Source organism: Phalangium opilio, unplaced genomic scaffold (assembly GCF_054372755.1).
Source record: "Phalangium opilio isolate 3A_F unplaced genomic scaffold, DU_Popi_V2 ptg000082l_1, whole genome shotgun sequence".
Lineage (NCBI taxonomy): Eukaryota > Metazoa > Arthropoda > Arachnida > Opiliones > Phalangiidae > Phalangium > Phalangium opilio.
Window position 1 is genome coordinate 4,910,386 of NW_028324189.1, and position 11,705 is coordinate 4,922,090.

General features: G+C 40.7%; 1 protein-coding gene across 2 annotated transcripts; it reads left to right on the forward strand.

Moving 5' to 3' along the window:
* Nucleotides 1-403: 403 nt before the first annotated feature.
* Nucleotides 404-3,328, forward strand: LOC149651096 (uncharacterized). Of its 2 annotated transcripts, XM_089847877.1 has the most exons (6): nucleotides 554-668; nucleotides 946-1,251; nucleotides 1,685-1,865; nucleotides 1,934-2,151; nucleotides 2,223-2,475; nucleotides 2,742-3,328. In XM_089847877.1, the coding sequence occupies exons 2-6, from the start codon at nucleotides 1,249-1,251 to the stop codon at nucleotides 3,113-3,115; spliced, it is 1,029 nt and encodes a 342-aa protein (XP_089704003.1). In that variant the 5' UTR covers nucleotides 554-668; nucleotides 946-1,248; the 3' UTR covers nucleotides 3,116-3,328. The 2 variants fall into 2 exon arrangements, with proteins under 2 accessions (XP_089704002.1, XP_089704003.1); XM_089847876.1 differs by lacking the exon at nucleotides 946-1,251 and having other exon boundaries at nucleotides 404-668.
* The last annotated feature ends 8,377 nt before the right edge of the window (nucleotides 3,329-11,705 follow it).

An 11,705-nucleotide genomic window follows, 5' to 3' on the forward strand; every position in this document is an offset into this window, starting at 1 on the left:
TAATCAAAGGGGTATATACTAAAGAAAGTAAAAATCCCTGTGGGGTGGCGAATTTACTCAGCTAAAAGGTCTCGTCAAATACCTTTTTTCTTCTTCTCTCCTATAAATCCCGCTATTAGCGCCGAATATCTAGGCGCAAAAGGATTTCCATCTAAAGAAGAAACTTCAACATTGAAGCTATATAAGCCTAGTGAGGATGGTGAATCTCCATCGTGTTTGTCCACGAGGCTAAATGTCTATTTACTTCTTCACGGGCATTATACAGTCTTCTCTCGCTGCGGCTGCGGCGGCGTTCGAATTCCTTAATCGGATTTGGGTGGCTCTTAACGCTATTCGATCAAGCTCCCGCAACCGCCCCCGATTTCTATCCGCAAAAACCACCCCGAAGATAGAGAAAAGGATTTTTTTTAGAATGGAGAAAAAAGCCGGATTATCCTCTCGCATCGTCTTCTTTCCTCCTCCGATTCTTTAGCCCTCGTCTTTGTCAATCATAGCTGCTACCCCATCTTTTATTGGTCTGTTTCCCCTTAAAACCTTAACCAAAAAACGCGAAGAGTAAACCTTTGGGGACCCGGGAAAGAACACCGTTAGAATACTTTGGGATGTTTTGGGGCATTCGTTCGCTATCTCGAAACCGGGTTAGACGTATCAACACACCCATCTACATGGTGAGTGTTTCTATTTCTGGGAATGATAGCGATATTTTAATAATAAACAGCGTTAGTGCTTTCAAACGTAAGAAACCAAAGCCATCACTATGTAAACAATGATGAGATAGATTCCTTAATGGTATACAAAATTATAAAGTTATGATATTCAATACTTGTTACAGCAGCTTGTAAAATTGAACGTGTAGACATCATAGAGTTAGGCGAGGAAAACGACCCCATTTTGGGGCTTTTCATCCGCACCGAAAAGCTAAAAAGTCGATTTTTGATTTTGAAGAGCCGAAGCTGTTAAAGAAATTTTCAAAAGCGTTGTTGATGTGAGAGTCGACCCATTAACGCTTTCTGATCGGCCGCGGCCACTTGGGAAATCCACGCTGCTCGGCCAGCTTCTGCTCGTAACGTAACCCGATTCGTTCGGAAGCGATTCGACGACGACACAATTCGGTGTCGATGAGAGTTGTAGGCTAAGTATTCCATATCGTACGAGGTCGGTAATAAGTGGACCCTCTAACTCTCTTACAGAACTAACCTCAGTCGCATTACTCGTCGGTTAAGCGTAGCTCGCTTACCATATGACGCGATGGTAAGGTTCGAACGATGCGAACGGAGCAATCTGTAATCCGAGTATTTTAGGTTCTCCGAATATACCTTAAACTTTTCCATAAACGATTTGAGCTAGATCAACACTCGATTTTACCGTATAGCATAAACGTTGGCTTCTTGATACAACTAGCTCCGTTGTTAGCATTGTCGTATCAAATGTCGTGGGTTCTCGCCGTTGAAGTACCGGCCGCTTCCTTTACGTCCCTCTTATCCAAACAGTTCTCTTATGCACGCGAATCACTTTTTCGGTGTGAGATATAATTTTCAGAGTAGGCCTAAGGATAGCCAAACCAAACTTGTATAAATCTGGCAGTTTTTCTCGGCTCTTTCCTATTCCCTATTGAGCCAACATAATGTCAGGATCTCTATCTTTTACATCCTCAACTGATAATGGTGGTACGGCTTTTTCTCAGGACTTACCAGGAGGAACTGGCTTTTATCGACCATCTTTGCTACCTGTAGCCGATTTGTCCTCATCTCGGACATCGAGCTTGCTGTCGGACACCGTATTAAGTCATCAACAGAGTTTGCCTTTTGCGATATGTTGGAATTCACCTCATCAGTTACCATGGCACGCTCGGGAGAGATTATCAGGTACATTTCTAAAAGCTCCCGTGTTGAGAGGTTAGTGTAACTTACCTGAAATATTCCATGAAATTTAGCTGTAGCTGGATTTCCTTCCATGAGTTGGGCAGCAGCTGCTGCAGCGGCCGCCGCTGCAGCCGGTGTGGCCGTAAGAAAACAGAGACGTAGTCGAACGGCTTTTACTCATCAGCAACTGGACGCTTTGGAAAAAACTTTCGCGAAGACTCAATATCCTGATGTGGTCACTCGTGAGAGGTTAGCTTTATGTACCGCGTTACCAGAAGCTAGAATACAGGTACGTTTTATTGTTTTTAACGAGACCAGCCCAGTAATTAAGTAAAAATGTTTATTTATTTTGTCTTGTAGGTCTGGTTCAAGAATAGAAGGGCCAAGTACCGCAAAGTAGCGAAAAATAAGGATAAAGTCAAAATAAAACTTCAGGATGTATCCAAGAGGTCTCCGGTTTCTGTTCCAACCGAGTCATCTAACCGAACGGATGTGGAATCGAATAACACGAATCAGTCTCCAGCTGGAGAAGATAACCACAACGAAAAAGAGTGCTATTCCAACGCCGAATTTGACTACCAATCCACTGAAAGGACATCAGAAACGCCTCAAAGTAAGTTAATTTTCTTTATGTAAGAATCGCTATGATAAATCTCTTTGAACTGCACGAGAGTTATGCTATTTCTGGCATGAAACCACTTTGTGAACTTAAGGGAAATAGTTTGGGAGGTTATATAGACCTAAATGGAATTGGTCTATTGCACGACACGGCATGAACATCTTCGTTTATCTGACCAAAGTTAAACTAAATAAGCATGGCTTGGAAAATTTCGACTTGTTTTTTTACTCGCAAAAATATTTGGGTCTGGTTGATTTTAGAGCACCACCCAACATCGGAAAACTGGGACGGTGTAAACCCAATGACTAGTCGCTCCAATATGACGTCACTGTCGTATCAAGATGTGTCTTCCTGTTCTTCCCAATTGGGTGCGTTCCTTTATGGACCTTACCCCAAAATGGACACAATTTACGCTATGAGACTAGGTCCCAATTGGCCGACACTGGTGTCAACGTCGCCTACATCGCCCTTGACGTCTAACAGCGTTCATCCTTTTCCTTGGTCCTGCGTTCCATATAGCCATAAACCGGCTGATTTTAGTCCACCGAGTGACTTTCCATGGTGGTGTCCACCCAGAGTCTACGCCAGTGCTTCCGTAGCACCCACTTCGTGTTCTAGTCCAACAGAGAAATAAATGTTTTGTAAATTTCATATTTACACGAATTGTAAAGAAATTAAAATTTTATAAAAGTCTTAATTATTGGTATTGGGTCTTCCGCCGTGTCCGGTACGTAAAACTATGGGTTTTACAAACAGTTTACATTGAGAAAAATTTAAAAATAATAAGTTTAACTCAAAGTGGTTTCATGTGTAAAAGTGTTACATAAATAAAATGTGCGTCAGTAAAGAGTTTTCGCACCATTTGCCCAATTTTTAAGTATAAGAGCAATGGGCTTAAAAAAAGAAGGCGGAAGGCGGAGTTTCCCCCCCCCATGTTCTTCCCTCTTAGGCCTAGCGCAATGGTCTATTGGGTGAAACATGTTGATGAATTTAAACAACAGCGAGAACTCCTAAAATGACTTGGCAAGGATGATTGGTTCTAGTCCTCCTATTTGTACACTCTATGGTATCAAGGTTCTTAAACTCGCATCCGCTTATATAGGTTGGCTTATAATGGGGGGTAATTTTTCGGAGTTTTGGAACGGATGGTGGGGGGGCACGACACCTATGTTTTCCCTAGGAGAGACGTCACTGAATGTCTTAAAAAATAAAACAAGACGTAGCGTTTTTGCCCTCGATTTTTTTCCATTCTCCTCTCCTCGCCTCTCCCATCCTCTACCCGAGAGCATGCTGACAGTCTCGAGTAGAGTACCCATCAGCTTCGGGCCTTCGGCTCGGCCGCCGCTCGGGTTCATGTCCGTTGCATTTCAAATGTATTAAAATATAATGATTGACATAGTTTAACCAAGGTAAATAATTGCCAATTAGGCTATTATTTAGTATTTAAATAATTAGTTTTCACACTGTCCATGTCACGTTAATTTTAGACTGACAACCAATGTAATCTAATTTCTAAAGTGTAGTTAACCAAGGCTTAATTCTTACAGGTTGATATTTTGTATTTGATTGGGAATTTCCTAAGGCAAATAATGCCGGTTTACACTGCGCGGTTTAGCAAACCTCAGTTGAAGCAAATAAATTTTTAAAATATCCATGGTTGTGTTTTATTTAATATAGTAAGGTATCAATTCACTTTTAATATCTCAGTTGAAGCAAACACCCTTTTTAAGTCCTAAGTTCAATAGAGACAGACAAAGTCATACATACTATGAGCCCGCCTTACACGTTTTGGAGCTAATCCTAGACATTCAGCTACGTCACTCACCCCATGCAGGCTCGAGTGCGACGAATTTCGGAAGAAAGCCCAAAGTTTGAGAGAGATAGTCCCCCCTTGCTATGGTATGGCATACAGTGAAGCTCATGTTGGGCATGTTGCGTTTTATCCAGGGGCGTGCCAACCTTTTTACTGGAGCGGGGGCAAAATCCTACACTCGTAGAGAAAGTTGTGTAAAAAATTTTGCACTTGTGTAAACAACTTTGAGCCACCTTAACCTCTTTCCAAACTCATATAAGAGCAAAAATTATTTTGCAGTATTTCAATGTTGTTCAGCACTCATCAATTATCTAAGGCTATACAGTATCTCGCATGCGCTGTAAAGTTATGAAGAGGTCCGCATGAACGTGAGATTTAATGCCTGACCAATTCAATACTCGTGGGATACAGTGGCCACGATTCTATAAGGTGCCATTTCTAGAGTAGGATACATTTCTCTCTTTTCGTAAATCGTAGAAAATAGTAAAAACGCAAAGAAAATATGTCTTTATAGCCCTAAGTCCATTAAATTAGCCTAGGCTAATTTAATGGACTTCTGCTTTAGCCTACCTATTCTTTCCCAAAGTTGATAGCTACAATAATTTGAAGCGCGTATCGGCTACACGGTTACACCCTTTCTCTCTTGGAGCTGGCAGTTAATCAGCTCTATGATTAGCCACTGTTATATGCGAAAGAATTCGAACAATATACTGTATAGAAAACCGTGGTTGTTATATGTATGTGTAAAGAAAAAATGGTGGAAGTCTGGAACGACACATTCTTGAGACTGTCAAACAATGCGAAATTCTTCATTTCCAGGACTAGTTTAAAAATGATTCTACATTTCTACAAAGATACGACAACCTGAGCTTTATACTCAACTTCAAAACCGTCCTCGAGCGACGATTTTTGAACTATCAAAGCTGTCACTTTTACCAATCCCCTTTAGGATTGCAATACTTATGGAATCACGTGCAATATCTATTCGCATGCATCACACCAAATAACTGGGCATCAGCCCATACTCCATTGGTTATTACATAACTCCACGGAGTAAAAATTGAAGAACTTCAAATAATTTATTTATAAATATTACGAATATGTTAATGATTAAGACCTGTATTTTCTTAATCACTTCCAAAAACTGACTTCCTCTCACAACAATAGTACACTGGGTAATGAAAATTTCACTTTCAATGAAACTTTTTACTATTAAGACTCAGTCACCAGAGCGGGGGCCTTTGCCCCCGCTGCCCCCGTGGTTGGCACGCCCCTGGTTTTATCAAACTCGGAGACTGACTAAAACTCGAAAGCGCACGCTAAATTAATCGATTCAATAGATCTGATCCGAAAATACTTTCTATCCATTTAAGGTACTACTTTTTAAGCTAAACTATTAAGTAGGTTAAAAATGTATGCTCTGCAATAATCTTGATGTTGAAGTTTATGAAGATTAAATCACAATCGTATGCGAAACGTTTCACTCATAGAGGGCGCTATATATTTTCCCTTCCCAAATTTTTCTCCAAATCTATAAGACAAGCTTGACTTATCTATAGATCTATCTCTCTCTGGCAAGAGATAAAGATAACCAAGGTTTTCTTGATGTACAGATGCAGTTCTGCTCTCTAGCGGTATTTCTCGCAACTTCTTATAATTTTTGGTTGGGAAAGGCGCGCGGTTGAGTTTGTAATATATTTTCTTCACTCTTATAAACCTATTCCAAGTGCAATAAATTAAGCCTGACTCAGTTAATATTTTAGCAGAGTATTAAACTAATTAAACTATAAAATATCTCTCAAATATCCTCCTACATTTGTACGATAGATAAGAAATAATTTGTTCCCAGGACCATCCGTTGAATTATATTTATTGTCCCTCATATGGAAGTGTCGATGAAAATCTTTTTCTGACTCACTGGTGAAACGGAATATGACTTTCCATCGTCACAGTGCGCGTGCTAAGACACGCGCCAGTCAACAACCCTCGTAACCCTGACTGAACCCATGGTGCTACTTCTAAAGTAACTGGACCCTGCAAAGTTTGGATGAGGCAGAGATAAATTTTTATTTCGGACACTAAAATAAAGGGAGCCTCGAATATAATAATAGTTTGAAAGACTTAACAAATCTAAATAGTCGCGTTGGCTGTTCTTCCTTCCAACCACCCCTCGGGTTCTAAGAGTACCAGCAGGGCCAGTCAGGGTCGAATCGGGGGTAACATCCCCATTATATTTGGACGGGTCCAAGGGGATCGGTGTCACGATTGACGGCGACCACGTGCTCGCTCCTCTACGCACCCATCTCTCGCCCCCCCTACACCTCTCGTCTTTTACGGAGTCTCCCGTCAATTTTGTCTCGCGGACTTCTCCGTTTTTCTAAATCCCTTCTAATCCCTTTTCCGAAGGGGCGCCAGGATGAAAATAGGTCTAGAGTAGGCTAAAGTGCGAGAGAAATTTTCTCCCTCTTTCTATATGTATATGTATATATAGATATCTTGAGAGATGGGCTGAAAATTCGATGTTATAAAGGCCCCAGCTACAATTTTCCTCTTATATTTTTATTTGTTGGGTTATTTTCTTCAGATATTTCGCCCAGAACAATAATTTTTCCCGATTCCGAGTGTCTGTTCCCTTTTTTATTGGGACCGTGCATCTATTTAAAATATTAAACAAGATACAATCAAATGTGTGTTCCAGTTTTGAAATATTCAATATTTTACAAACTGTTCTTTCAAGCAAAATTAAAAGAAAATGTCTGGGTCTTACCTTTAAAATAAGTAGCAAGCTAGCTAGCGACTCTAAATTTTTTATATTCCATTATCTTTGTAGGTAGCTTAAGCAGCAGTATTAATGTATTTAAAAGTGACAAAAAATCTAGTTCTAAAATTGAAATTTTCTGCCAAAAGATACACGTCAGTAAAGCCAGCCGCATGCAGAAACGCCCATATTCTTGGCCTTATTAAAATAGCTACTACCATCGAGTTAAATTAGAAAAGCCTGCAGCAACATTTCGCGCTAAAAAATCTGTTAAAAAGTCATCAAGTCTTATCATTAGCGCCTTAATTGATTTTCACCCAGGGAAGGGAATTTAAAAATGCAACAAAGTGTTCCTCGGTCATGCAAATCTAAACGAAAATCTATGGTCCGCTTAATGCTTTAATATAGCAGTTCGGAGATAGACCCCTATAGTTTTAATAATTCAAGGTATTTTACCAAGGCCCACGGTACGTGTAGCTCCTTCCCATCTCCACCCTTAACGTTATGACTTAATTGCCTTTTATTAAAGCTTAATTAACCGCGAGAGTTGGCAGCTGGTTTCCTGACTGGCACGCGCCTCTCACTCGCGCTCGAGATCGTGGTGTCGGACCCATAGAAGGGCCACGATTGACCCGCCTACTTCGTCTATCATTTAAAGAGGACCATACTACTCAACATTACCACACACGAAGTTAGGCTCTGCTATTGAGATTCGTTTTTTATTAAGTTGATAGCCCACCTCCTCGATTTGTTGCTAACACCTTTTAAATGTTAAAACCTGATGGTTTTGTTATACTGCTGTCCGTTTATATCGGTTTTTATTACGAACTGGTCCAACTGCTCAATGAGCATTCGAAAATGCAATTCGTGAATGCGTTTTAAAGGACCAGACTACCTATACTTCGTAATGCTAGGGACTTACAGATCGAGCTAGTTCAAGAACGACGGAAGCGAGAATTGACTACACTCGGTTAATTTTGCAGTTTATCTAAGTTCCTATTTAGTCTGTACTAAGCCTTTGACAGCGCCTCACCAGACGTCGCTTTACGATAATCTATCACCTACGTCACTTCATGACAAGCTCCAGTTTGTAACCAGTGACAAACTTATGGTGAACATATCTTATGAACTTATGGATATCGTAACCCTTCAATGGATTAGAAAAGGATATGTGAACAGGGCACGCTTCGGAATAGTAATTGTTCCCTAATTGAGATGTATGCTGCCAATAATAACCGCCTGCCGTTTATTGAGGTGCAATGACTGTTAAATCTCCGGTTTTGCTCTTTTAGCTTGATACAAAAGCAGATGTTATCTCCAATCTCCAAAAAATTCCCCGTAATCGTGCCAATCAATTTCTCACGCCAACGCCAACTCCACCACGTGCCCCTTTGTTTTTTTTTATGACTCCAAATAGATCAAAGTTATTAAAACATTTGGTACTCGTTTAGACAAACCTAACATTCCACATTAAATAATTTTATATTTACGAAAATCACTGAAAATGCCCTAGATGCGTGTTTCTCGCTTGAACACTTTTGTTCAGAGGGTAAAACCTTTCTACAGGAGCTATGATGAAGTTGATATAATTTATTTCAAATTCCTATCATTATTAAGGCCTATTTCTTATTAAGAATAGTGCTAAGTATTCTACGCCATGTTTGTTACGATCTCCATTAAGAATATCTTAATTTTCTGTCTCATTAATTCTAAATATTTTGCGTTTTTGTAAGATTTCTCTGTTCACCCTGTAAGCAGGCTTCTCTCCCTAAAATGTTTCTATTATATTTTCTCTTATGTTATTCAGTTTATTCTCATTTAAATTTGTATTGATTTTAATATACCCCTGATCCAAAAGGGGTGCACTTTGTGCGGCTCACGATTAATTCTGTAAACTTCTAAACCTATTAATCGAGGATTTGGCAACGGACCCTCTCTCTACCTTAGGACGAAATCTATTTTGTAAAATTGAAAATTCAGACTGCTAGAAAATTTTATGTTAGACGACTTATTCGGTTGCAAAAAAGGGAGAAAAAAAACTGTATTTGGATTCCGAGTCAGCCAAATCCAACGTTGAACCGAAAAGCGTATTCATCAAGCGACCAGAGGGTTCCAAGAAAGATAAAAAATGGCCGAGAGAAGAAAAAAAAGACCATGGATAGAATACTAATCTTGACAGGGTATTTCTTCTCTTTATACCCGAATCTTCCCAATATTAGGCCGTGAAATGGATGGGGCATAGCGGCCAAGCTCGTGCTCTGGCCATTGGCCCGAGACGCGCTCTCATATCATTCATTCTTGGAGATTTTTCTTTCTTCTAACGTTCTAGCCCTGCGTAGATGGGGTCCCTATTACATATACATAGTTATATCTCGTACCTGCACGCTATGTTTTATATAAAAACCTTTAGCACTCTATCTTCTTTTACTAAATCTTATCACTCTATCTTGAGAAGGGACCCCTTTAAAGTATCAGAGTGTGAGGGCGGTTTTAGGCTCAACCAGGCTAGCTAGCTCTTCGGTAAAAAACATTAAAGCCGGATTTTCCAGCGATATGTCAGCGCCAGAATACCGTTTTAAAATGTGTTTTAAAGGGATTTAGTCCCGTATATTATTTGTTTTTTGGAAGTCGCTTGTTTCCAAGTCATACATTATTTTTCTTTTTAAATTACTAAACATGGATGGTGAAAATTTATACCTCGATACATAGACGAAAAGAATTATTGTACATTGTATACCCATCATGATATGTTTGGAAACCGAATGAAAAAAAAAAATCCCAATAATGTTTCAATGGCTTTGCTTGTTGTTAGGGGTCTAAGGATTTCAAAGGAAAATTGGGAATAATGTAGGAAGGGGTTATGAAAATCTGAGTGTACTAGTAAGGTGGTACGCGAGGCGAGATCGAATGGGAAGGTCCCCGATTACTGAGCCTAGCTAGCTCTTAAGCTCGGGCTAATACCGCGGTCTAAATCCCAGTCTATACGTGGTGTAGGCGTATAAGGGTGGTTGGTATATACGGTAAAAGAAAAGTAACCCACCCGGTTTGTTATTTATGATCATACGACTAGCACCGTACTCTGTTTTAACTTAAATTAAAGAGGAAAATCTGGGAGCTTTTCGCGGGCTATTGGGGAAACGATCCTAGCGCTGGAGGACTCGAGTTTGGTAGGTTTTCTCCCATTCGTTTTTGCCTGGATGGCGCCAGAGAAAAGAATATATGGTAAAGAGATTGAACTAGGCACGGGGTATCTGAAAGAAGAGATGGGAAAAATAGGGGGTGAGCGGGGGGAGGGGGTAGAGGGGCCAGGAAAGGACGTTGGAAGGGGGTGGATGGGGTCGAGTGAAAGCGATATGGAGTTCTCGAAGAGCCGCAGGTAGGCCTATTTCCGCAAACCAATACGGACACGGCAAATGGGAGAGGGCTCTGGCGAAATCTCGGAGGCTTAAGCGATTTCAAAAAGGCTTCTCTTTTCGCTTCCAATGGGCTTCGGTATCCCCCCTTTCTCTCGCCTTTTTCCTCGGTACTATTTTTACGGAGGGTTTTCTTCGTATGTAGAGAGGACCATCAGCGGGTCCGTTATAGAAACACAAACCCCTCGGTTCTTCTTTTCTCCCCGCAGCCGTTGCTGGGGTTTTAAAACAAGGGGACCCCTCTTTTCCAACTTCGTATTTGGCTCATTCGAGACGCTTCCTAGGTAAAAGACGGGTTTTCCTTTTTTCCCAGATACTTTCCCTTTTTCCCCGCATTTACATACGGACTCGAGATCTAGGCTTCGGACGCGGCACCCCTTACGCGTAAACACGCCTCGCTTCTTCTACTACTTTTCCCTTCTCTTTTTTTTTCGTATCAAGGAGGAGTTTGTTTTGATAGAAAAGTGGAGATAGCCCGGTAATAGACACTATATATCATTGCAGGATCGGCATCGTTGAAGAGGCTGGGATCTGCCAGGTATCGAAGGGCCTTTCCCAATCTCCCTGGAATTTAGAACGTCTCTTTTTGTTCTTCATCCTTTCCTTTCTCTCCATTTGAGAATGCGTAAAACAGACTGTGCTTAAAGCGATACTCCACATTCCGCATCTTGACACTAGAAAGGACATTTCGCGAAAAAGGTGCCGGCTTGTTACCCGACAAACGTCCCGGATTCGGTATTTCGAACCGGAAGAATACCGTACTAACTTTGAAGAAGACGTCATGACGACGACCAACTACCAGAGACACTGTCGTATGAGTGGCTTTGACGCGTCCACTTACCCCGCTGCTGCCGCAATCATTTTCTCTCGTTCATGGGCCAGGACTACCAATCCCAAGTCTCAGAATCCTGTTGTGGGTGAGTGAAAGTTGACTTCCACTATTTTTCTTAAAGATAAGGCAAGAATGTGAAATTTCGCCCATTTGAAAATTCGCGCTAACTCACCTTTTGAATTGATCGGTATTTGATATACAATTATTTTGGTGTATAGTGAAAGGCATTGAATTTTGGGTCGTTTATAGTTCTAATTGATGAGTTAGGTGTCTGAAATGATTCGGATTCGAATTGACTAATTTAGCCCTCAAGAAGCCCGCTATGGTATACTGTCAAACTTTATTAGTAAAATCGATTGACTAACATTAACTTAAAGTTAACTACCAAGAATAAACTTCCAAATGGTT

Bases quoted from the DNA above. Each gene is read 5' to 3' on its own strand.
- LOC149651096 (XM_089847876.1), top strand. From the start codon at position 603: ATGTTTTGGGGCATTCGTTCGCTATCTCGAAACCGGGTTAGACGTATC. The intron at 1,866-1,933 runs GTACATTTCTAA...CATGAAATTTAG, and splicing joins CGCTCGGGAGAGATTATCAG to CTGTAGCTGGATTTCCTTCC. The intron at 2,152-2,222 runs GTACGTTTTATT...TTTGTCTTGTAG, and splicing joins TACCAGAAGCTAGAATACAG to GTCTGGTTCAAGAATAGAAG.